At 45.7% G+C, this 26,109-nt stretch overlaps 1 protein-coding gene across 1 annotated transcript in view; it reads right to left on the reverse strand.

The window, feature by feature from the left end:
* RABGAP1 (RAB GTPase activating protein 1) overlaps window positions 1–26,032 on the reverse strand; it is a 99,502-nt gene extending 73,470 nt beyond the window's left edge. The window contains exons 1-6 of the mRNA XM_070955769.1: window positions 25,914–26,032; window positions 16,079–16,304; window positions 8,611–8,848; window positions 8,055–8,259; window positions 4,126–4,300; window positions 2,711–2,868 (exon numbers count right to left, since the gene is read on the reverse strand). Of these exons, the coding sequence (XP_070811870.1) occupies window positions 2,711–2,868; window positions 4,126–4,300; window positions 8,055–8,259; window positions 8,611–8,848; window positions 16,079–16,228 (926 nt within the window). The 5' untranslated portion in view covers window positions 16,229–16,304; window positions 25,914–26,032. The remainder of the gene's footprint in view (window positions 1–2,710; window positions 2,869–4,125; window positions 4,301–8,054; window positions 8,260–8,610; window positions 8,849–16,078; window positions 16,305–25,913) is intronic.
* Window positions 26,033–26,109: the final 77 nt, after the last annotated feature.

Consider the following 26,109-nt stretch of genomic DNA (forward strand, 5'->3'; position numbering starts at 1 on the left):
TCCTGTCGCCAGTACGGAGGTTTGTTCAGCAGATTTTTTTTTAATAATTATTTTTAATTTTTTAAATATAAACATCCCATCTTCCCTTAAACAATGTGTCGTCTGGGTACAAATATCTCTGTGCAATAACCATCAAAATTTACAACGGTATTCATTAAATTGATATTAATACTCTGATCTTACAGTTATAATATTGAACATAGTAAACTTTATTCATTTCTACCCCTTAATGTATCTTATAAGAATATATTAAGCATAGTAATCCCAATAATCATAATATTAACAATCCTCATATTGTTTACATCTCTATCTTCACATATTTTCTGTTCTGGATCTACTTCCCTCCCTTCTTCATCATCTCCTTCTAATGATCCCATAATCCCTTGCGGGGTGGAATTCTGGGCAACTGAATGGAGGTGAGTGTTTACTGGCTGGATGCCCTTCCTATTACCAATGTGGAGTTCTGTTCAGCAGATATAGTCTCAACGTGCCCAGAGAGAGAATGTTGTGGCTCCATTGCCTGAGCCTGGGCTATCAACAGATGCAGACTCTGAGAGTGAGGGAGAGGAGTTGGCAAGGCCTCCCTTTCCAGGACCCTCCTCTCTGGCAATGCCTCCGGAGGACACCAAAGGCCAAAAGATAGGCTCAGAGCCAAGCACGTCCCTGCAGCCACAGGTGGACAGCGACAAAGGAGATAAGTGCTGGCTGGACCCTCGCCAGAGGCGCAGGGAGAAGCATGCACAGCAGAGGGGAAGGCGTGCCAGAGATTAGCTGAGTCACTGGACCACACCCCACAGGGTATAAATGTGGGTGTGGTGGCCAGTTCAGTTTGTGATGAGCAAAAACTGGAAATAATCCATGATCTCTGCGTTACTGGACTTTGCCTGCTTTATCGGACTGCATTTGGATTAATTCTTGTATTGTTGAAACTCTGCCTGTTTTATCGGAATGCTTGCAGTCTAATCTTTGTTTTGTGTAAGTAAAGTCTGAATTGGCAGCTAGCCACTGGGTTGCTGCCAGCTTTATTTTCAAAGAATTTTATCGTGTGGCTTATTAACTCCGGGCCGTCTGTGGGGGTGCGTGTGTGGTACGGGGACAGAACAGAGAAATATCTGCCTCTACCTAGGATCAAACTCACCACCTCCAGATCCTGAGGTGAGAGCCCCACCTCTAGGCCACCGCACCGCTCCATGTCTCCCTCTTGTTATCCAACTAATTTGTAAAAAGGGAGACCCATTTAATTCAGTGAGTTATTAAATAATCATATGTTTAGCTTCCACTGGACTACCAGGATGAGGCTGAACAACAGGTGGCAGCTCATCTCAAGAGAAAAGGGAAACTGAGGCAGGCTAATTGATCAAGCCACCTTCCATACCGAGCGCCTCTCAACTGCAATCCTGGCTTCCTGGATTGGGGAAAGGTGGGAGAAAACATGCAAAGATCCCCCCACCCACATCCCATGTGAAAATTGAGGACAATTAATGGCTGCCTGGGAAAATAGACTCAAGATCATGTGAAGTGTTAATACCACTTTATAAGGCCTTGGTAAGGCCACACTTGGAATACGGCATTCAGTTTTGGTCGCCACAATGTAAAAAAGATGTGGAGACTCTAGAAAGAGCGCAGAGAAGAGCCACAAAGAGGATGAGGGGACTGGAGGCTAAAACATATGAAGGACGGTTGCAGGAACTGGATATGTCTAGTCTGATGAAAAGAAGGACCAGGGGAGACATGATAGCAGTCTTCCAATATCTCAGGGGCTGCCCCAAAGAAGAGGGAGTCAAGCTATTCTCCAAAGCACTTGCGGGCAGGACAAGAAGCAATGGGTGGGAACTAATCAACAAGAGAAGCAATTTAGGAGGAATTTCCTGACCGTGAGAACAATTAATCAGTGGAACAACTTGCCACCAGAAATTGGGAATGCTCCAACACTGGAAGCTTTTAAGATGATGTTGGATAACCATTTGTCTGTAGTGGTGTAGGGTTTCCTGCCTGGGCAGGGGGTTGGACTAGAAGATCTCCAAGGTCCCTTCCGATTCTGATTGAATTCTATTCTATTCTATTCTATTCTATTCTATTCTATTCTATTCTATTCTATTCTATTCTATTCTATTCTATTCTATTCTATTCTATTCTATTCTATTCTACCCTATTCTATTCTACCCTATTCTATTCCTATCCCTATTCTTATTCTATCCCTATCCCTATCCCTATCCCTATCCCTATCCCTATCCCTATCCCTATCCCTATCCCTATCCCTATCCCTATTCTATTCCTTTTCCTATTCCTATTCCTATTCCTATTCCTATTCCTATTCCTATCCCTATCCCTATCCCTTTTCCTATTCCTATTCCTATTCCTATTCCTATTCCTATTCCTATTCCTATTCCTATTCTATTCCTATTCCTATTCTTAGAATCTGTTCACATTTCTTTGGATCAGTCAGTATGAAATTGACCAGACTTGAGAGAGCTAGATGGGGACACAGCTTAAGTTTCCAAAAAAACAGGTGTTTCTAAATAATGGCCAGCAGCAATGAGAATTTAATTCCTTTCTACCAAGATTGATTTTTTTTGCAAGAATACTAGACGTGCACTCAGAAATAGGTACACATTAAATTCTTGAATCTGATTCTGGAGGGTAAGGCTGTCCGTGGCCTGTCAAATTGGAAGCTTCCTTCTCCAAATGCTCCATAAAGGGAAGCTGATACCTGAAGCAGCCTTTCCCATCGTCCTCCTTGATTTCTAGGGAGACTGAAAAGGTGAAGATGTCGCTGTCCGGCATCTCTGGAGTAACAGGGGCTGCGAGCGGGACTTGCTTGGCAGAACGGCGGAAAGCAGTGGCAAAACTGTACAGGATCCGGCTCACCTGAGGTGAAAAGGAGGAGGAGGGGGAGGAGGGGGATGGGGAGGGAGGAAGGAAGGAAGGAAGGAGAGAGGAAGAAATGAGGAAGGAGAGAGAGAGGGGAGGGGAGGAAGGAAGGAGAGAAAGAAGGAGAGGTAGAGGAAAGGATGGAAGGAAGGAAGGAAGGAAGGAGAGAAAGAGAGGAGAGGAGGGGAGGGAGGAAGGAAGGAAGGAGGAAGGAGAGAGAGAGGGGAGGGGAGGAAGGAAGGAGAGAAAGAAGGAGCGGTAGAGGAAAGGATGGAAGGAAGGAAGCAGGGAGGAAAGGAAGGAAGGAGAGAAAGAGAGGAGAGGAGGGGAGGGAGGAAGGAAGGAAGGAGGAAGGAGAGAGAGAGGGGAGGGGAGGAAGGAAGGAGAGAAAGAAGGAGCAGTAGAGGAAAGGATGGAAGGAAGGAAGCAGGGAGGGAAGGAAGGAAGGAGAGAAAGAGAGGAGAGGAGGGGAGGGAGGAAGGAAGGAAGAAGGAGAGAGAGAAGGGAGGAAGGAAGGAAGGAGAGAAAGAAGGAGAGGTAGAGGAAAGGATGGAAGGAAGGAAGCAGGGAGGGAAGGAAGGAAGGAGAGAAAGAGAGGAGAGGAGGGGAGGGAGGAAGGAAGGAAGAAGGAGAGAGAGAGGGGAGGAAGGAAGGAAGGAGAAAGAAGGAGAGGTAGAGGAAAGGATGGAAGGAAGGAAGCAAGGAGGGAAGGAAGGAAGGAGAGAAAGAGAGGAGAGGAGGGGAGGGAGGAAGGAAGGAGGAAGGAGAAAGAGAGGGGAGGGAAGGAAGGAAGGAGGGAAAGAAGGAGCGGTAGAGGAAAGGATGGAAGGAAGGAAGCAGGGAGGGAAGGAAGGAAGGAGAGAAAAAGAGGAGAGGAGGGGAGGGAGAAAGGAAGGAGGAAGGAGAGAGAGAGGGGAGGAAGGAAGGAAGGAGAGAAAGAAGGAGCGGTAGAGGAAAGGATGGAAGGAAGGAAGCAGGGAGGGAAGGAAGGAGGGAGGGAGGGAGGAGAGGAGGGAGAGAGGAAGGAAGGAGAGAAAGAAGGGTAGAGAAAAGGATGGAAGGAAGGAGGGAGGGAGAGAGAGAAGGAGGGAGGGGAGGAGGGGAGAGGAGAGACAAGACAAGATCAGAAGAGGGAATAAGAATGGAGAAGGTGGAAGTCCAACCTCAGATCCCAACAGAAGGAAGACAGGTCCCCCTCACCTGCCTCCTGCCTAGGGACGCCAGGCCTCCCCCAGCTCCACCCATTGAACTTACAGCTTCCTGGATCTCGCATCGGAAGACGTGAATTCTGAAGAGCTCGGAGTTGTAATGGCTTTCCGTGAAAGCAAAGCAGTCGCTTTCTGGAGTCCCGTCGTGACCTCGCACGCAGAACAGGATCTTGTAAATGGGATAGTTGGCTATTTCGGTGTTGGTTGGAGGATCCAGCAACCTGTGGGAGGGAGGAAACCCCATGCAGGGGTAAGAGCGAGGCAACAGGCAGCTTGGTAAATCCTTCCACCTTCCCTTAAGCGCCTCCGGCTTCTTAATTATACTCCTTCATTTCATCCGACACAAGTTTTAAAAGTACCGAGGTACCCCCCCGCCAATCAATCTAGGGCAGGGGTCTCCAAACTTGGCAACTTTTAAGGCTTGTGGACTCGCTGGGGAATTCTGGGAGTTTAAGTCTTAAAGTTGCCACGATTGAGAGCATTTTAACAAACTGCATCTCTGGTTCGGTGGTGGCAGTGCCTCAGATCGAAAGTCCCTACAGAGAGTGGTGAGGACAGCCGAGAAGATTATAGGAAGCTCGCTTCCCGTTATTCAGGATGCTGCTTATAAACACTATGTGGTTAGTGCTCAAAACATTGTTAGAGACCCCACACACCCACTTTACGGACTGTTTCTGTTGCTCCCCTCTGGGAGGAGGTTTCAAAACATTTCTAGCAGGACTACTCGATTCTGGAAACTCGTCCATCTGCCTGGTAAACTCGCAAGATTCGTTTCTCTCGCCGTGTACATGTATACATCCGAACTGTGTTGTTTCTCTGTGTCATATATGTGGGTATATGCATAATTTTGCATTTATTTATTTATTTTGTCATGTTTATGTAGTGCAGAGGTGTCAAACCAAGGCCCGTGGGCCGGAAGTGGCCCGCAGGGTGCTTAGATCTGGCCCGCGGAACCAGCCTGGAAATAGCAAAGGACCAGCCCGCGGTGCCTCTGCCAGCGAAAACGGAGCCTGCTCCAGCACTAGGCCCCAGCATGCTCTTCCCCAATCCGAGATATCTCATATGCATTTAATGACCTGTGCATTAGATTAACAAATGCATTTGGGAAAGCAGGGAGTGATCAATCAAACAAATTCTCTGGTGACGAATGCAATTGGCAGGCTCTATTACCGTGATGGCGAACCTATGGCACGCGTGCCACAGGTGGCACGCGGAGCCATATTAGTGGGCACGCCAGCTCAGCTCTGGTGCGCATGCGCGCGCCGGCCAGCTGATTTTCAGGCTTTCTGGGCCCACCAGAAGTAAGGAAAGAGGCTGTTTCCTGCCTCTGGAGGGCCTGGGGGGACAGGGTGGAGAAGGCCCGTTTTTCTTTCTTACCTGGTTCCAGATCCCCTCCGTGTATCTGGGAAGGGCGAAAACAGCCTTTCCCACTCCCTTGGAGGCCCTACGGAGGCTGAAAGGGCCCATTTCCCGACTCCCGGTGGAACAGGAAGTGACGTTTTTTCCTGTCCCCAGCCTCCAGAGACTCCTAGAGAGGCTCCTAGAGACTCCTAGAGAGGCTCCTAGAGACTCCTAGAGAGGTTCTGGAGGCTGGGGACAGGAAAGAAGTCACTTCCTGTCCCACCGGGAGTTGGGAAATGGGCCCTTTCAGCCTCCGTAGGGCCTCCAAGGGAGTGGGAAAGGCTGTTTTCGCCCTTCCCAGATACACAGAGAGGATCTGGAACCAGGTAAGAAAGAAAAACGGGCCTACCAGGCCATCATGTGCCAGGAGCGGGGGGGAGGGAGGGGAAGGGGTTGCGTACGCATGCACGTGGGCACGTGCGCGCGCGACCCTCCCCCGCCCCCCCCCCTCTCCTGGCACGTGATGGCAAAAAGGTTAGCCATCACTGCTCTATTACATTCGTAATTTAAGGATTACCTGTATAATGAGAATGAGGGAGGGTCTCAGGCAAGTCCTGCCTTAGAACTTGGCTCCCACAAGTGACCCCCGACACAAGTCCCGTGTCACGCCCGTGACCATGCACACTGTGACCACCCCGACCCCGGCTACCCCCACCCACCCAGCCCTCTGAGGTCGAACACAACCCTGATGAGGCCCTCAATGAAATCGAGTTTGACACCCCTGATGTAGTGTATATTGGAGGCGGTGACCTTTTGAGAGCTGTATGCAACGAAATTTCATTTTAATGTATGCCAATTAGTGTACATTCAAAGTGATAATAAAGTTATTCTGCAGTAGTGGCCAAAATTGTGGGAACCTTTTGGGAAAAGTGTATTTTCTAAAACTAGCTAATAAGACCATTTTTTTTGAAGGGGGGAGGAGTAGTACCATAAAATTATATATCAATGGAAAGAGAATTGAATCAAGAATGTAATGCAATAACTTTTATGAAGGATTTGCTATTGGAATAGCAGTTACAGTATAAAGAAGGAAAGTGAAACACGTAGAAAAAAACCAGATTATACAAAAATGATCACCATGCCACTTAATACTTAGTTGGGTAACCTGTAGCATGAATGACGGCCGTACAACGTCTTCCCATGGAGTTAGTAAGTTAGTTAGTTTATTTGATTTGTATACCGCCCTACTCCCGAAGGACTCAGGGCGGTGAACAGCCAAACAATAAAATACATAGATACAAAAAATTTAAAAAACCAGATAAAATCGAATTAAACCATTTTGGCCCAGACAAATTAAAACACCCCAATAATTTAAAAACAGATTAAAATTTACATATTAAAAAGAGGGAAAAGATTAGGCCAAGCCCGCCTGGTGGAATAAAAGTAAGGAGTGAACCAAGTCTTTGAGTTCTGTAGCTTTTATCATGTGAAACCAAGATGGAAGGATGGCTTCTATTAACTGGGTTTTATTGCTGGGTGGCTTCTGATTAACTAGTTTCTTTAGTCGGAAAATCCATAGATTTTCACTTGGGTGAAGGTCTGGGCTATTCCCAGGCCATTCCAGGAGTGGAATAGGATTATCTTGAAACTCCAAAAAAAAAGTATTGCTATTAGCCATCAAGCCTATAAAATACACTTTTCCCAAAAGTGTATTTTCACAATTTTAGCCACTACTGTACCTTTCTCCTTTCTCCTTCCTTCTTACCTACCTACCTACTTATCTTCCTTCCTTCTTTCTTTTTCTTTCTTTCTTTTTCTTTTCTTTCTTTCTTTTCTTTTCTTTCCTTCCTTCCTTTTTCTTTCTTCTTTCTTTCTTTCTTTCTTTCTTTCTTTCCTTCTTTCCTTTCTTTTTCTTTCTTTCTTTCTCTTTCCTTCCTCCTACCTACCTACCTATCCTTCTCCTTCTCCTTCCTTCCTTCCTTCCTTCCTTCCTTCCTTCCTTCCTTCCTTCCTACCTACTTATCTTTTCTTTCTTTCTTTCTTTCTTTCTTTCTTTCTTTCTTTCTTTCTTTCTTTCTTTTTCTTTCTTTCTTCTTTTTTTCTTTTCTTTCTTTCCTTCTCTTTCCTTCCACCTACCTATCTACCTACCTATCCTTCTCCTTCTCCTTCCTTCCTTCCTTCCTCCCTCCCTCCCTCCCTTCCTCCCTTCTTTCCTTCCAACTAACCAGTTTCTATAGTCTGCTCCATCACCATTTCTAATTGGGTGAAGGTCTGGGCTATTCCCAGGCCATTCCAGCAGTGGAATAGGATTATCTTGAAACTCCAAAAAAAAAAAAAAGTGGTGTTATGAGCTATCAAACCTCAAAAATACACTTTTCCCAAAAGGTTTCCACAATTTTGGCCGCTACAGCGATTGGCTGCGTGTAGCTTCAAGAATTTGGACCACCTTCCTTAAAATCACGACATGCTTAAGAAGTCAGGACTGGTTGCCATCCTGGTTCTTTGCTCCTAAGGAGAGAGCAACCTTAAAAGTGCCAATCCAGAGGGGCAAAGCAATGACATAAAGACAGCGAAGTGGAAGCGCGAGGCACCTCCAACTGGTAAAGCCAAATCCCGGAGAAAATGGGCGCCTACCTCACGGTGCCCTCGGACACGTTTGGCACAGAGAGGGTCACGTCCACGGAGGTTTGGCCTTGGCTGCGCAGGATGGCCATCATCCGCAGGGCCTCCACCTCGCTCCGGGGGGCATTGACTGAGGCGCAGCCCAAGTAGGTGAGTTTGCTGAAGACCACGCTGTCCTCGTCGGCCACCGGGGTGAAGGGACTGGACTCCTCCGAATCTGCCAGGGACCGCCCCCCCCCAAAAAAGGAAGGAAGGAATCAGCAGAGAAGGAAAGAAATGCATTTTATCACCATCTTGATAAATGATAATGATGCAGGGTGGAGTCTGGGCAACTGAATGGAGCCGAGTGTTTTAATGGCCGGATGCCCTCCCTGTTACCAATATGGAGTTTTTTTTTTTTCCAGCAGAGATATTCTCATTGTGCCCAGAGAGAGAAATAACCGCCTTTTAAATCTGCATTTCATGAACGGTCAAACGTTCTAGAGCGGGAAGAAAGCCTGGAAGGTCAGCTCTCCATCCGTGGTGCCTCCTCCTCCTCCCACCTTCCTTAGCCTTGGTGGGAGCTCACCTCCCTGGGATGGCTTCACCGGGAGCCTCATTTCTGGCTTGGAGGGTCCCGTCACGGACACGGGGTTGATGGTGGAGGAGGCGGAGGCCTCGAGGAGAACCAGCTCATCCCCTTCTCCGTCCTGGGAGGGGCTCTCTTCCTCCCCCTCCCGGTCATTTGAGGGGTCCTCCATGGGGGGATCCATTAGGATGTCTTCCAGTTCCTTCTGCAGCTGCTGTTCACTCCCATTTCCTACAATCTGGGGGGGGGGGGGAAGAGAAAACATTGGCGGATCTCGGCCAGACACGGGGTGCCCGTGAGGCAGCCGAGAAAACACACATTTGCAGCCGGGAAAGAATACAGGTAGCCTCAGACTTACAATTCGTTTAGTGACCGTTTGAAGCTACGACAGCACTGAAAAAAAGAGTCTCACAACCGTGGCTGCAGCCCCTGTGATCACGTGATTTAAATTCAGATGCTTGACAACTGGTTCATATTTATGACGGTCGCAGTGTCCCGAGATCATGTGATCCCCTTTTGCGGCCTCCAGAAATCGTGGGCGCTCCATCTCTGTAGGTTTTTTTAAAGGAGTCGAGATCCGTGATGGCGAACCTATGGCACACGTAGCCATATTGGTGGGCACGGGAGCTCAGCTCCGATTTTCGAGCCTTCCGGGCACACCAGAAGTAGGGAAACAGGCTGTTTCCTGCCTCCGGAGGGCCTCGGGGGTGGGGGGGGGGAGGCCGTTTTCGCCCTCCCCAGACTCCTAGAAAGGCTCTGGAGCCTGGGGAGAGAGAAAAACGGGCCTACCAGGCCATTTCTTGCCAGGAGCAGGACGGAGCAGGGGGGGATTGCGCGCGCATGCAGAAGGGCGCATAAAATTATGGGTGTACGCACGCACGCAACCCTCCCCTGCGCTCCCCCCGTTCCTGACAAGCAATGGCCCGGTAGGCCCGTTTTTCTCTCTCCCCAGGCTCCAGAGCCTTTCTAGGAGTCTGGGGAGGGCGAAAAACGGCCTTCCCCCGCCCCTGGAGGACCTCTAAACCCCACCGGAAAGGGTTTATTTTCTGGTTGGGTCTTATTTGGGGGGAAATACGGTACTAAAGGCATCCATCTGGCTGACAATCTTAACTGGGGCTTATTTTGGGGGGTAGGGCTTATATTACGAGCATCCTGAAAAAATCATGCTAGGGCTTATTTTCTGGTTGGGTCTTATTTTGGGGGGAAATACAGTACTAAATGCATCCATCTGGCTGACAATCTTAACTGGGGCTTATTTTGGGGGGTAGAGCTTATATTACGAGCATCCTGAAAAAATCATGCTAGGGCTTATTTTCTGGTTGGGTCTTATTTGGGGGGAAATATGGTACTAAATGCATCCATCTGGCTGACAATCTTAACTAGGGTTTATTTTGGGGGGTAGAGCTTATATTACGAGCATCCTGAAAAAATCATGCTAGGGCTTATTTTCTGGTTGGGTCTTATTTGGGGGGAAATACAGTACTAAATGCATCCATCTGGCTGACAATCTTAACTGGGGCTTATTTTGGGGGGTAGAGCTTATATTACGAGCATCCTGAAAAAATCATGCTAGGGCTTATTTTCTGGTTGGGTCTTATTTGGGGGGAAATATGGTACTAAATGCATCCATCTGGCTGACAATCTTAACTAGGGTTTATTTTGGGGGGTAGAGCTTATATTACGAGCATCCTGAAAAAATCATGCTAGGGCTTACTTTCTGGTTGGGTCTTATTTGGGGGGAAATACAGTACTAAATGCATCCATCTGGCTGACAATCTTAACTGGGGCTTATTTTGGGGGGTAGGGCTTATATTACGAGCATCCTGAAAAATCATGCCAGGGCTTATTTTCTGGTTGGGTCCTATTTTGGGGAAAACAGGGTAATACTGAGTATTTTCATAAACATCGAGAGAAAGAAAAGGCTCAGAATACAGTTGTCTTGGATGCAGAGTAACTATTAGCCCAGCTACTATGAATGTTAACAGACATTAGTTGTATTTGGAGAGAAAGTTAAGATTTATTAGAAATGGGGATCAAAAGCCTGGCTTGCACCTCTAGTCCTCGACTTGCAACTATTCGTTTAGCGACCCAAACTTACAACAGCAGTGAAAAAAAGGGACCTTATGACTGGTCCTCACCAGTGGTGGATTTCAAAAATTTTTACTACCGGTTCTGTGGGTGTGGCTTGATGGGCATGGCATGGCATGGTGGGTGTGGCTTGGTGGGTGTGGCAGGGGAAGGATACTGCAAAATCCCCATTTCCTCCCAATCAGCTGGGACTTGGGAGGCAGAGAATAGATGGGGGCGGGGCCAGTCAGAATTTTTACTACTGGTTCTCCGAACTACTCAAAATTTCCGCTACCGGTTCTCCAGAACTGGTCAGAACCTGCTGAATCCCATCTCTAGTCCTCGCACAACTGCACAACTGACTGGCAGGGAAAACAACCTCAAGTGGCCGTAACTTTTCTTCCATCTCCTGCAGCATCCAATGCAACCGAACCGAGGAAGCTTCTAGGATAGGAAGCGAAACGTTTTCATTTTTCCTCCCCCTCGCCCTCCCAAAAATCAGCCTGGTTGCCTTTTTTTCAAAATAAAAAAAAACCCACTTTTGATACAGAGAGAGAGAGAGAGAGAGAGCGAGAGAGAGAGAGAGAGAGAGAGAGAGAGAGAGCGCAGGATATTTCAAGCGAGAAGGCTTGGCTACTTTCTCAAGCCAGAGAAGGGTCTGTACAGGCCTCTCTCCCAGTTGGGTCTGGGGGTTAAATTCCTCCCTGCGGCACAAATGCCGTTACGAATGGAGGGAAGGGGGAGAGAAAAGGCTTTTAATGAAAAGCAGGAGGCTTGGCCTTTGGGGCTGGGCTGGGCAGAGCGGGGGGGGTGGGGAGAGAAACAGCCTGGGAGTCGCTCTGCAAGCCAGGGAGGCGTGTGCTGCCCTCCGCGTGGTTTCGTGGAAAAAAAAGCAGCCGTGGTAAGAATTGGCAGCTGGCAGCCCTCCAGTTTACAGGGGGGTCAAGGAAGACGGGAGGAGGCCAGGAGGGGGGTAGCGTTCCAGGGAGCTCGCTGGAATGGCTGGGCGTGATTGTACGGGCTCCTGGCCAAGAGCAGCCCCACCCAGCTGCCTCACAGGAGGCAGCCGCCATTAAGCTGGACTTTCCCTCCTTTAGGCTGGCAGAAAGGAAGAGGGCCTTGATCCATCCGTCCATCCATCCATCATCTATCTACTATATCTATCTTATCTATCATATATCTATCTACTGTACCTATCTATATCTCTATCATCTATCTGACTATCATCTATCTATCTACTGTATCTACTTATCTATCATCTATCTATCTCTCTCTATCTCCTATATCTATCTACTTATCTATCATCTATCTATCTTATCTATCATCTATCTATCTTATCTATCATCTATCTCTATCTCCTATATCTATCTACTTATCTATCATCTATCTTATCTATCATCTATCTCTATCTACTATATCTATCATCTATCTTATCTATCATCTATCTATATCTCTATCATCTATCTGTCATCCATCTATCTACTTATCTATCTTATCTATCATCTATCTCTATCTACTATATCTATCTACTTATCTATCATCTATCTTATCTATCATCTATCTATATCTCTATCATCTATCTGTCATCCATCTATCTACTTATCTATCTTATCTATCATCTATCTATCATCTATCTCTATCTACATCTATCTACTTATCTATCATCTATCTATCTTATCTATCATCTATCTATATTTCTATCATCTATCCATCAACTATTTCTATTTATCTCTTATCTATCATCTATATATCATCTATCAATCTACTGTAGCTATATACTTATCTATCTTATCTATTTATCTATATCTCATCTATCTATCTATCTATCTATCTATCTATCTATCTATCTATCTATCTATCTATCTATCTATCTAATCTATCTATTTATCTATCTATCTATTTATCTATCTATCTATCATCTATCTAATCTACTTAGCTACCTACCTATCTCCTCTTTGTATCTGTGCCTATTTCTTTATATACCTATCTACTTATTTATCCATCAAATCTACCTATCTATCAATCCTTTATCTACCTACCTCTCTCTATCCATCTATTACCTACCTATCTCTTTCTCTACCTACCCCTCTTTATCTACCTACTTACCTACCTCTCTATCTATCTACTACCTCTCTCTTCCTCTCTCTCTCTCTCTCTCTCTCTCTCTCCCTACCTACCTATCTCTCTTGTTCTCTCGACTGCGGCCTGTGACTTAACTCCCTGAGTGCTACGGTGACTTGCAGGCTCAAACAGCTTCTCTTTGACTGCGCCTGGCTCCGATAAGCAGTGAAAAACCGCTCGGTGGGGGTGGAGGGACGCATGCTTTCCAAAGATTGTGTGCAGCCCCGACTCTCCCTGCAGGTTGGCTGAGGCTTAAAGAGCACAAACACAACACAACTTCTGAGTGTACCCAGAAGAGAAGCAGAGAGCTGGGCTCAACAACTGCTTTTCCCCTCTATTGGTTTCCAGAGGGGGCCACCAGGCGAAGCCCTTCGTCCTTCGGCAGCAAACACAATTCCTTTATGAAAAGGACGGTGGCTTGGAGACGGGGAGGAAGCTGGGAAACAGGAAACATCTGGCCGATGGGCAGAAGGGGCTTAACCAACATCGCCGGGATTCCTTCAAGGTCAGAGGCAGGAGGGAAAGCCAAAAAAACTCTGGCTGCAAAACGAGGGAAGGGTTACAAGCGTATCCCAGCTTAAGCAAACCAATCAAATTATTTATTTGCGGTTCTATAAACCGGTCTTACAAGAAACAAGGATTTCTGACACTTCTGCCATTGGGATCTCACACACCCCAGCCATATCCGGTCCCTGGTATCGTTTAAGCGTCGTCCAGAGCTGAGCGAGTGGAGTGGCCGAAGGAGAGGCCATGTGACTACGATGGAGATGGTTTTTGGAGAGAATGACAAGGACTCTACTAAGTCATGATTTACTCTCATCGGGGTTATTGCGTATTTTTTGGAGCATAAGACGCACCTTGGTTTTTGGGGAGGAAAATAAGAAAAAAGCTGATTGGCTTTTTTTCTGAAGCTCTGTTTGGAGGCTTCTTTTCTGAAGCTCTGTTTGGGGGCTTTTTTTCTGAAGCTCTGTTTGGGGGCTTTTTTTCTGAAGCTCATTTTGGAGGCTTTTTTCTGAAGCTCTGTTTGGAGGCTTCTTTTCTGAAGCTCTGTTTGGGGGCTTTTTTTCTGAAGCTCTGTTTGGGGGCTTTTTTTCTGAAGCTCATTTTGGAGGCTTTTTTCTGAAGCTCTGTTTGGAGGCTTTTTTTCTGAAGCTCTGTTTGGGGGCTTCTTTTCTGAAGCTCTGTTTGGAGGCTTTTTTTCTGAAGCTCAGCTTGGAGGCTTTTTTCTGAAGCTCTGTTTGGGGCTTTTTTTGTGAAGCTCTGTTTGGGGGCTTCTTTTCTGAAGCTCTGTTTGGAAGCTTTTTTTCTGAAGCTCAGTTTGGAGGCTTTTTTCTGAAGCTCTGTTTGGGGGCTTTTTTTCTGAAGCTCTGTTTGGAGGCTTCTTTTCTGAAGCTTCCTTTCTGATGCTTTTTTCAGCCTCTGAAACCTGAGAAGCTGGGCGGGGCTACATTCGGAGTATAAGACGCATCCAGATTTTCATCCTCACTGAATCACTGTTCAGTTAGCAACATGGCTGTTAAGTCAACCTGGCTTCCCTGTGCACTGGGGCTTGTCAGAAGGTCGCCAAAAGGGGATCCCCGGCACATTGCAACCGTCATAAATGTGAACCAGTTGGCCAAACCATCTGGATTTTTGATCACGTGACCGGGGGGGGGATGTTGCGGTGTGAAAAACGGCAGTGAAGTCGCTTTTTTTCCAGTGCAGTCGTAACTTCAAACGGTCAGGAATAGAATAGAATTAAAGTAGAGTAGGGTAGGGTAGGGTAGGGTAGAATAGAATAGAATGGAGTAGACTAGAATTAGAATTAGAATTAGGATTAGGATTAGGAATAGGAATAGGAATAGAATAGAATAGAATAGAATAGAATAGAATAGAATAGAATAGAATAGAATAGAATAAGGGATAGAATAGGACAGGACAGGACAGGACAGGACAGGACAGGATAGAATGTAGAATAGATAGGATAGGATAGGATAGGATAGGATAGGATAGGATAGGATAGGATAGGATAGGATAGGATAGGATAGGATAGGATAGGATAGGATAGGATAGAATGTAGAATAGATAGGATAGGATAGAATGTAGAATAGATAGGATAGGATAGGAAAGGATAGGATAGGATAGAATGTAGAATAGATAGGATAGGATAGAATGTAGAATGGATAGGATAGGATAGGATAGGATAGGATAGGATAGGATAGGATAGAATGTAGAATAGATAGGATAGGATAGAATGTAGAATAGATAGGATAGGATAGGATAGGTTAGGATAGGATAGGATAGAATGTAGAACAGATAGGATAGGATAGAATGTAGAATAGATAGGATAGGATAGGATAGGATAGGATAGGATAGGATAGAATGTAGAATAGATAGGATAGGATAGAATGTAGAATAGATAGGATAGGATAGGATAGGTTAGGATAGGATAGGATAGAATGTAGAACAGATAGGATAGGATAGAATGTAGAATAGATAGGATAGGATAGGATAGGATAGGAGTAGAGTAGGATAGGATAGGAGTAGAGTAGGATAGGATAGGATAGGATAGAATAGAATGGGATAGAATAGAATTCTTTATTGGCCAAGTGTGATTGGACACACAAGAAATTCGTCTTTGGTGCATATGCTCTCAATATACACAGTGTACACAAGGAGAATAAAATACATTCTTCAAGAATAAAAAGATCCAACAACTTAGTGATAGTCATAGGTTACTAATAAGCTACCAAATCGTACTAGGAAACAAATAAAAACAATATAAATTGAAAGATACAAGCAACATGGTTATAGTCATAAGTGGGAAGAGATAGATACTAGAAAGGAAGAGAAGATTAATAGTAATGCAGACTTAGTAAATAGTTTGACAGTGTTGAGGGAATTATTTGTTTAGCAGAGTGATGGCGTTCGGGAAAAAACTGTCCTTGTGTCTAGTTGTGCAATGCTCTATAGCGTCATTTTGAGGGTAGGAGTTGAACGGTTGTTAAGTCGAGGACTACCTGCGACCCCCATCTTTCCTGGGAGAATTCTCCAGCCGAGAATCAGGGGGGAGCAGCCCCACTGCATTCTGCCTCCCGGCTCTCGGATGGTCTTTTGCTGACATTCCTGGCGTGCCAGAAAGCGGGAGGCAAAATTGGCCGGTTTCCAAGCAGAAAAAGCATTCTTGCTTTGCAAGGAAAGACGCACCCAAACCGGGGAAGGGGGGAAGGGTTTGTTTTTTTTCAGGAAACCTCCCCCCCTCCCCGGCCCGTCTCCCAAGGGGCAAACCCCCCCCCCTTACCTTCAGCCCCGTCTTTTCGTCATCACTGCCGTTATTGGTGGAAGGGGTGTCATCTCCCTGGCGGGAAATCAAGACGAAATCTTCGCTGTTGAGCGTCGAGACCGAATCGGAAGACACGCTGATTTTGCCCACCGAGGCCTTGTCATCCATTTCTTTTTTTAAAAAAAGGGACGCGGGGGAAAGGGGGAGATCATAGGTGGCCTGGAGGAGGAGGAGGAGGAAGGACCTGCAAAACACAAACGGCACAAATGTCACGGTCATCGTTTTCCGGAGGGCTCTGAGAAGAGGGAGGGAGGGGCTCAGGGGTCCCTCGAGGCAGGCTAACCCCAAAAGAAGTCAAATTCTAGGCGTTTTGCGCATCCTGGCGCCATAGGATTTTGAGGGGTCCTTGGTGGCCTCTGAGCTTGGCGGTTTTCTTGCAGACATTTTGTTGCCAAACTAGGTAACATCATCAGTGCTCCAAGGGAGTAGGGTTTGTGGAGAGGTGGAGGAGGAGGAGGAGGAGGAGGAGGAGGAGGAAAGGAAGGAAGGAAGGAAGGAAGGAAGGGGAAGAGGAGGAGGAGGAGGAGGAAGAAGGAAGAGGAGGAAGGAAGAGGAGGAGGAAGGAAGAAAGAGGAGGAGGAGGAGGAAGGAAGAGGAGGAAGAGGAAGAAAGGAAGAGGAGGAGGAGGAGGAAGGAAGGAAGAGGAGGAGGGGGAGGAGGAAGAGGAGGAGGGAGGAAGAAAACTGTGGGTGATCTCTGAGCTTGGTGGTTTTCTTGCAGTTTCGTTACCAAACTAGGTAACGTCATCAGTGCTCCAAGGGAGTAGGGTTTGTGGAGGAGAAGAGGAGGAGGGAGGAAGGGGAGGGAGGAAAAGAACTGTGGGTGATCTCTGAGCTTGGTGGTTTTTTTGAAGATGTTTCGTTACCAACCTAGGTAACTTCATCAGTGCTCCAAGGGAGGAGGGTTTGTGGAGAGGAGGAGGAGGAGGGAGGGAGGAAGAGGAGGAGGGAGGAAGAGGAGGAGGAAGGAAGAGGAGGAGGAGGGAGGGAGGAAGGAAGAGGGGGAGGAGGAGGGAGGGAGGGAGGAAGAGGAGGGAGGAAGAGGAGGAAGGAATCCTCCTCCCAATCTCACTCCCTCTAGCACTGATGACGTTATTTAGCTGGGTCATGAAACGTCTCAGAGAGCTCCAAGGACCCCCTCACTTCAACCCTGAGCTGCAAACATTCTCCCTTATTGGTACCAAAGGATTTTATAAGTCAGGGAGCAGAATCAGCCAGAGACGATTTGCAGAGGTCCTTGAGGTGACGGCGAAGACCTACTACAGCCGAAAAGAGTCAAAAACAGTCTCAAGTCTGCCTTGGGGGGCAAAAACCTTTTTTAAAATGTACCCCCCAGCAACGAGGCCTTGGAATTATGCAGAACTCCCATAATAAGCCTCTATAAGGTTATTTTTATAGTGTGGATTCCACACAAATTATAACAATTACCTCTGAAAGTGGTCCTTCGAATCCTGGACAGGTAGGAGGCTTACGACAGTTCATTTAGTGACGGCTCAAAGTTTACAACGGGATTGAAAAACAGCGACACGGGACTGTTTTTTCACTTACGACCGCTGCGGCGATCAAAATTCAGACGCTTTGGCAATGGGCTCGTATTTATGACGGTCGCTGGGTGTCCCAGATTCATGCGATTCCCGCTTCTACGACCTTCTGACAAGCCAAGTCGAGGGGGAAGCCAGATTCGCTTAACAACCGGGTTACTCACTTAACAATTTCAGTGATTCACTTAACAACAGGGCCAAGAGATGTCGTAAAACGGGGCAAAACTCACTTAACCAATGTTTAAACTTAACGACAGAAATGTTGGGCTCAATTGTGGCGGTATGTCGAGGACTGCTGTACTAGCATAGCCTTAAATCCGGCTGCCAAATCCAATACAGGCAGTCCTCGACGTACGACCAGGATGTGAGAAATTTATTACGTTGAGTTTTGCCCCCATTTTACGACTCGTCTTGCCACGGTTGTTAAGTGACTCACTGCAGAAGTTGTGAATGCTCCTACACTGGACGTTTTTAAGAAGAGGTTGGACAACCGTTTGTCTGAAGTGGGTGTAGGGTTTCCTGCCTAAGCAGGGGGTTGGACTAGAAGACCTCCGAGGTCCCTTCCGACTCTGTGATTCTAAAAGAGTCTTTTTCTAAACAGTTGTTAAATTAGTAACACAGTTGTGAAGTGAATATGTGGCTTCCTCGTTGACTTTACTTGTGAGAAGGTCACAAAAGAGGATGGCGTGACCGTCGTAAATATGAACCAGCTGGCGAGTATCCAAGCGTAACTCGCGCGGCCACGGGGAAATGCCGCAAACGGTCACAAGTGTGAAAAAATGGTCGTAAGCCCCTTTTTTTTCAGTACCGTTGTAACTTCGAATGGTCACTAAATGAACTTTTAAGCCGAGACGGCCTGTACTTCCAAGAACTTTTGCAACTCGGTGTAGGAAGTTAGCAAGCCACCCCTCTCCTAGGAAAATGAGATTATTTTAGGAAATATTTAAAGGGCAGAATATTTCCCCTAAAAGGGAGGCAGAAATTCAGCCCCCTACCCACCTTTGTCAATCGGCCATTAAGAACTGGGCCGGTCTATTCTACATAACAAAGATCCTTCAAGCAAAGCCATAATAGATATTGCCCAGAGCCCCTTTCATTACATCATCACCCGGCAAGAGTCAACCAAGCTTCGGACTTAGGACAACCTACAGAGTTGCCCCCGCATGACCCCATGGGAGTCTGACAACCAATCAGAATACAAGCTCAAATTCAAAAAGCCCAACAGACGGCATAAAAACCAGGCGCTCTCAACATCTCTTCCCCTTTTTCCCCCTCCCCAGGACCTCAAACCATGTGGTCCTCCTGTCCACCATTAAAAATCCATCTTTCCAAGCAATCTCCATGTTTCCAGTGTCTTTCTTCCCCACTTGGGGAAGAAGAGCCTGGTGGCGCAGCAGACTAATAGCCTGTTATTATCATTCAGCTGCCTGCAATTACTGCTAGTTCGAATCTCGCCAAGGCTCAAGGTTGACTCAGCCTTCCATCCTTTCTACAGTTGCTCTTTAAAAATTATGATTTAAATCGAGCTGATTTAAATCAAGCCTTTTTACTAGTGATTTAAATCATAATTTAAATTGTGATTTAAATCAACTCGATTTAAATCAAATCCACCCTGATGCTATGCTATGCTATGCTATGCTATGCTATGCTATGCTATGCTATGCTATGCTATTCTATTCTATTCTATTCTATTCTATTCTATTCTATTCTATTCTATTCTATTTCTAATTCTATTGACGTTTCTTCCAGCATCGGGAAACTTCCGGATGAGCAGGAGAAAAAAAAAATCTTTCTCAATTCAAACGTGAGAAGGAAGCACAAATTTTACTACCTTCCTCCCCGAAATTCTACTTGTCAGGTAACAGGAGGATGCTCTTTGGATGACCTGCATGTAGTTCCTGGCAGCTTCTGGCAATTCCCCCCAGGTATGCTGAGAGGCAAGTCTGACTCAATCAATCCACAGGACGGAAACCACGAATAAATATTGGCATACGGCTTAAGAATTTCATTTTCGTATTTTGAGGCTGGTTAAAATCCTGTTGCTCCCGTTGGGACACGTTTCCACTGAAACAGCGCAAAAGAAATGCGGGTAGGCCTCGACTTAAAAGAGCCCAAAATCGATGCTGCTAAGTGAGATATTTGTGAAGCGAGTTTTGGCCCCATTTTACGACTTGGAAAAGTCACTCACTGCAGCTGTTAAATTAGCAACATGGTTGTTAAGTGAATCCAGCTTCCCCTTTGACTTCTCTTGTCAAGGGGTTTCAAAAGTGGATTACACGACCCACCCACCACAAGATGTGGCAACCGTCGTAAATACAAATCGGCTGCCAAGTGTCAGAATTTTGATCCAGGACCATGGGGATGCTGCAACGGTCGTAAGCCCGAACAACGTCCTAAGTCACGTTTTTGTTCGGTGGCGTTGCAATTTCGGTCACTCAATGAACTGTTGTAAGTCGAGGATTCCCTGTACTGAATAGAAGGGTTGTTTTTGAGGGAGAATGGCTTACTTTAAAAAAAAAAAATTATTCAACATTTATATCTTTAACATCCTTGTTAAATTTTTACAGCTTTCCCATACCAGCATCTGTAATAATATCTATAACCAACTATATACACATACATTTTATGTATTACTTAGTAATATCTATATTCACTGCAATTTATACCTATCTATTACACAATCTTCTCTTATGTTTATACATTTATACATTAATTTTGGGTTAATGAACCTGGATAGCTCAATAGACAGAAGCACTGTAATTTAACACCAGCTGTCTGCAATTAAAGTAAGATTGAATCTCGCCAGGCTCAAGGTTGACTCAGCCTTCCATCCTTTCTAAGGTAGGTAAATTGAGGACCCAGTTTGTGGGGGCAATAAGCTGACTTTGTATAAATATACAAAAGTATGAAGGCTATTGCTTAACGCATTGTAAGCCGCCCTGAGTCTCCGGAGAAGGGCAGCATATAAATCAAATTAAAAAAAAAAAAATAATTGTTTCTCCAACCAGTTATACTATCTATTCCATGTCTCATAATAAATCGTTTCCTCTCGGTCTTTTAATTCCATTGTTAATTTATCTGCTTCTGCACATTCTAGCACCTTTTTTATGATTATCATATTCGATGGAGCAAATCTTTTGTTTCCAATTCTGTGCAAATGAAATTCTGGTGGCCGTAATTATGTGAAGTATAAGGTAATAAATTTCTTTCCTAATCTTCTCTTTTATAATTCCCAATAAAAATAGTTCGGGTTTCATAGCAATTTTTCCCCCCCGTCATTTCTTCTAACCATTTTTGGATTTTTAACCAATATGCCTTTGCTTTGGGGCATGTCCACCACATGTGGAAATATGTCCCATGCTTACTTTTAATATGATTTGTTTACCTGGCCATCTAAATCCTGACGCCCACAAATCAAATTAAAAAAAACAAAAATCAAAAGAAAACCAACAAGCAACATCCAGGTCATGAGAGTAAGTAATATAATTAACTCCAGATAAGGCTGGTGCCATGGTGGGGCTGATCTCTAGACACAGATATAAAAAGCCTGGAATTCATCGGTGGATTACTTCATCCAGCTTCCTTCTAAAATCAGAGACTATTTGCCGGCGGAATAAAACATCCCCGCTGTCTGTTTTAAAACACGAATGGCAGGATTCAATTTCACACACCCCTCCCGGATTATCGCTATTAGAAAAAAAAAACAATTTTATTAGTTCTTCTGACAGCTCTGAAATGGCTTTGAACGTTATTATCAGGAAAGGAGAAGAAATTCTGAGTCATGCATTGTGCATACATGTTTATTATCGCCTGTTCCTGGTTGAAGCGAAGGCAATTCTTTTTCTTCTTCTTCTTCTTCTTTTTTTTTACACAATAGCCTTTTGCAATTTCTGAGGGTCATTAGGTAACCCTTGAAACATCTGAAGCTGATTTAGAGTTCCCCCTTCACTTTTCTTAACTTTCAAAACCACAAAAGGCAACCCTTGGTTAAAAAAAAATAAATGTCGAAATGGAGTTAAGCAGTTTTTTCCAATCCTGTTGGTCTCTGAGATTTGTCCTTCCTGCACCGACAAAATATATTGAATACGGGATAGCATTACACAACGTTAATGAATATTAACATTGAATATTAGCAATAGCCACGTGCCACAATCACCTTTTGAAGCATCTGTTGATGTGAGCCCACTGCAAAAAGAGCCACTCCAACAGATCTACCAGTGTTCGTAAAAAGCGTATTACAATTCAGGGGTTTTCTTAAATTTCTATGCAAGAGCAATGTCATACAACACGCAAATTATGAGGTTTAACAGCAGATCTGTTGTAAGCAGGACAAACAGTAATCATTCAATTTCCTTCCACATTTCCTTTTAAATGGAATTTAAGAGCCGGCTCCAAGATTAACCCACACACAATAAATTTCATCAGCGTAATGATGGAACTTGTTTCGGAAAGAAAAAAAAAACGACTCGAGGAAACATCGCTTTATAAACGCAAAGACCTCACACCGGCATGAATAATAACGTTGAGAAGTTTTCACCAGAAAAGCTGGTTCTTTGCGTTTTCACCAGGTTCCAGTGGAATTATAATGAGGGATTTTCTTCCCAACGTCAGTTCCAAAAGAAATTTCTGACAAGAACAACCTTGGTGCCCTCCCAACAATCCCCAATGCACTCTGATGATGTTAGGTAGTTGGGTCAGGAAACGTCTGAAAGAAAACCGCCAAGCTCAGAGAGCACCAAGGACCTCACAGTCTTCCGCCTCCTCCCAGGAAACCCCACTCCCTTCTAGCACTGATAATGTTACCTAGTTGGGTCATGAAACGTTTGCAAGGAAACAACCCAGCTCAGAGAGCACCAAGGATGCCACACTCCAACAATCCCATCACACGTATCTATGGCAGCATATCTATCAGGATAAACTCTGTTTCTTGAAAGCAAAAGCATAAAAGATTCCAACTCAAAAGAAATATTGATGTTCTTGTTTCTCTCTCTCTCTGTACGTGTATGTATGTATATGTATATTATATATATTATAATATAATATATAATATATATATTACAAACTATTCTAGTGGGAGACGGCTGAAAAGGCCTATTACACTCGCAAGGGCCAAATTGATTAATGGCATATAAAGGCAGAGATCTCTGTAATGGTAGTTTAATACTTTGACGATGTCAGCAGATGGCTGACGAAAGCTTAGTAAAATAAAATTTTAATTCTTTTAAAATTTTAAGTTCCGGAGTTCGCAGTATGTCTGCTTCTTTCTTTCTTTCTTTCTTTCCTTCTTCTTTCTTTCTTTCTTTCTTTCTTTCTTTCTTTCTTTCTTTCTTTTCTTTATGTGGGTGTGGGTGTGGGTGTTATATATATATATATATGTATGTATATATATACATATATATATGTATTTGTTTTCTGAGGTTTTCGCGGGTGTTTGTATGTAGGTCTTTGGTTATTCGGGTTTTCTCCCGCATAAAATTGGAGGTGTCTTGGCAACGTTTCGACGAAGTCTCATTCGTCATCTTCAGGCTGGTGTTCTCGGCTTCGTGTTTCTAGGAGCAATGTTATTCGGGTTTTCTCCTGCGATTGCTCCTAGAAGCACGAAGCCGAAAACATCAGCCTGAAGATGACGAATGAGACTTCGTTGAAACGTCGCCAAGACACTTCCAATTTTACGTGGGAGAAAACCTGAATAATCAAAGACATACATACATACATACATACATACATACATACATACATACATAAATCTCGGGTGCTTTCCCACGTCATTAAAAGTCTGTTAGTTAAAATGCTTAAAATCTCAAAATCCTGGCTAAAATCCCAGCTCAAAATCCTCTAAAATCCTAACAAAACACTTTGTACGGTCTTTTAAAACTTTTGGCTGAAATCCTAACCAACACTTTAAAGGTTTTCTTTTTTATTTTTTGGCAACGTTTCGACAAGCTCTCTAACTTGTCATCAACGGGCCCCTACTTTCAGTTTAGAAGCTGTTTAGAAGCTGTGGGTCTCTCTCTCTCTGTATACACACACACACACGCGCGTACACAAACATAACAATATGCACACCCACGCACAGACACACCCTGTGCAAGTAGATGTGTGTGGGTGCCTAGATTAAGTATACATGTCTGTGTTTATCAACAGGATGTCCTCTGATGATAAACCCACAAGATGTAAATAAATAGCCAATTCAATAGGAACTTTAGTAAGTTTTTGAAGAGATACACCAGGGGTCAGCAACCTGCGGCTCTGGAGCCGCATGTGGCTCTTTCACCCCTCTGCTGCGGCTCCGTCACTCAAAATATGTGTCGCAACCGCCAATGTGTAACACCCCCCGGCACGCCATTTATTGAACTTTTCAACCCCCGGTAGGCCAACCATGGATAAACCCAAGAAAAGAAAAGTTTCAGAAGAAAACAGAACGTTGAATTCAACTACAGATGCTAGTTTTGTGGCCGCTCAAGAAATAGTCAGGCACGGGAAGGGTTTTGTGGCTCCCGGTGCTTTCTTTTCTGTGGGAAACGGGTCCAAATGGCTCTTTTGAGTGTTTAAGGTTGCAGACCTTTGGGATACACAGAATAACCAGAACACAAATGCCTCGCTTGTTTCTTCCCAAGTAACAGCAGGCAAAAGGGTTTTTTTTTTTCCTGGCCAAGCTTCCCTTCGTGAACATAAATATAAAAATGGCCTTGGGAGTCAAGCTGGAATCGGGGTGAATTTATGGGAAGTTGAAGAAACGAAATGGAAATTATCTATTTCTTTTGAGGGGGGAGGGAGGGGGAAAAAAGTGTGGGGGGGGTTTCTGCGCTTCCCTTTCCTCCTCTCTTTACCTCTTTATGGATTAAAATCCATAATCGATCATGGCAGCCCAAGCCAGGTAGCTGTGGTCAATAAAGGGGAGGATGGGGGTCTGTTTTGGTCCCCAAGGGTGCTGAAGACCCCTCCTCCCATCCCCGTTATGAATGCCCCTCCCCCTTTCCTCAGGGGAGGGGGGGAGTGGAATGATGATGATGATGATGCTTTGGGGTGAACCCCTCTCTTTTATCCATCCTGATCCTGTTCCAGAGCTGGGAATGCCTTGAATGGGGGACCACCAGGAGATCCCAAGGCTGGCAAGTTGGGGACATTATTTTTTTTTCCTCCCCAAACGCCTCAACCCATTTGGGATCTCCTGACGGAAGGAAGGGGAAAGAAGGAGAGAAGGAAGGAAGGAGAGAAAGGAGGAGAGAAAGAAGGAAGGAAGGAGTGAAGGAAGGAAAGAAGGAGAGAAAGAAGGAGAGAAAGAAGGAAGGAAGGAGAGAAGGAAGGAAAGAAGGAGAGAAGGAAGGAGAAAAAAGAGAAGGAGAGAAGGAAGGAGAGAAAAAAGGAGAGAAAGAAGGAAGGAAGGAGAAAGGAGAGAAGGAAGGAAGGAAGAAGAGAAAGGAGGAGAGAAAGAAGGAAGGAAGGAGAGAAGGAAGGAAAGAAGGAGAGAAGGAAGGAAGGGAGAAGGAAGGAGAGAAAGAAGGAAGGAAGGAAGGAGAAAGAAGGAGAGAAAGAAGGAAGGAAGGAGAGAAGGAAGGAAAGAAGGAGAGAAGGAAGGAGAGAAGGAGGGAAGGAGAAAGGAGAGACAGACGGAAGGAAGAAGAGAAAGGAAAGGAAGAAGAGAAAGGAAAGGAAGAAGAGAAAGGAGAGAAAGAAGGAAGGAGAAAGGAGAGAAAGACGGAAGGAAGGAGAGAAAGAAGGAAGGAAGGGAATGCCTTGGATGGGGCACCACCAGGAGATCCCAAGGCTGGCAAGTTGAGGACATTATTTCCCACCCACCCCCGCAAACGCCCCAACCCATTTGGGATCTCCTGGTGGTGCCCCATCCAAGGGATGCCAAGCTCTGGAATAGGATCAGGGTGGATAAAAGAGAGGGGGTTCACCCCAAAGCATCATCATCATCATCATCCTCCCCCCTCTCCCCCAGGAGCAAAGGGGGAGGGGGGCATTCATAACGAGGAGGGGGGGGGTCTTCAGCACCCTTGGGGACCAAAACAGACCCTCCCCCCACCCTCCCCTTTATTGACTGGCTTGGGCTGCCATGATCGATGATGGATTATTGGGCTCTCCTGCTTCTCTCCCCCCCCCAACCCCACCCCACCCTGGCTGAAAAGCCCCGCCCACTCGTTAGGCTCCTCCCCCTCCTCCAACGCCGGCCCCGCCCCCCTCCGGCGACCCCCCTCCCCCCTCATCGATTGGTGGTGGGGGGGGGAAAGCTCCCGTCTGGCTCACCCTCATCCAGATGGGCCGGTCCGCCGTCCCTCACGCCCGCCGCGGGAGCAGCAGCGCCGCCGCCGCCGCCTCCACTGACGGGCCTCTCTGTCAGGCCGCCCCAGCGCCCCCGATCCCAACCCCAGTCACGTGACCGGGCCCGGCCGGAAGCGGTGCGTGCCCCTTCCGGCGCCTGGGCGGGGAGGGAGGGAGGGAG

Source organism: Pituophis catenifer, unplaced genomic scaffold (assembly GCF_029215685.1).
Source record: "Pituophis catenifer annectens isolate HBS135680 unplaced genomic scaffold, rPitCat1.0.hap2 SCAF_17, whole genome shotgun sequence".
In the NCBI taxonomy this organism is placed as follows: domain Eukaryota; kingdom Metazoa; phylum Chordata; class Lepidosauria; order Squamata; family Colubridae; genus Pituophis; species Pituophis catenifer.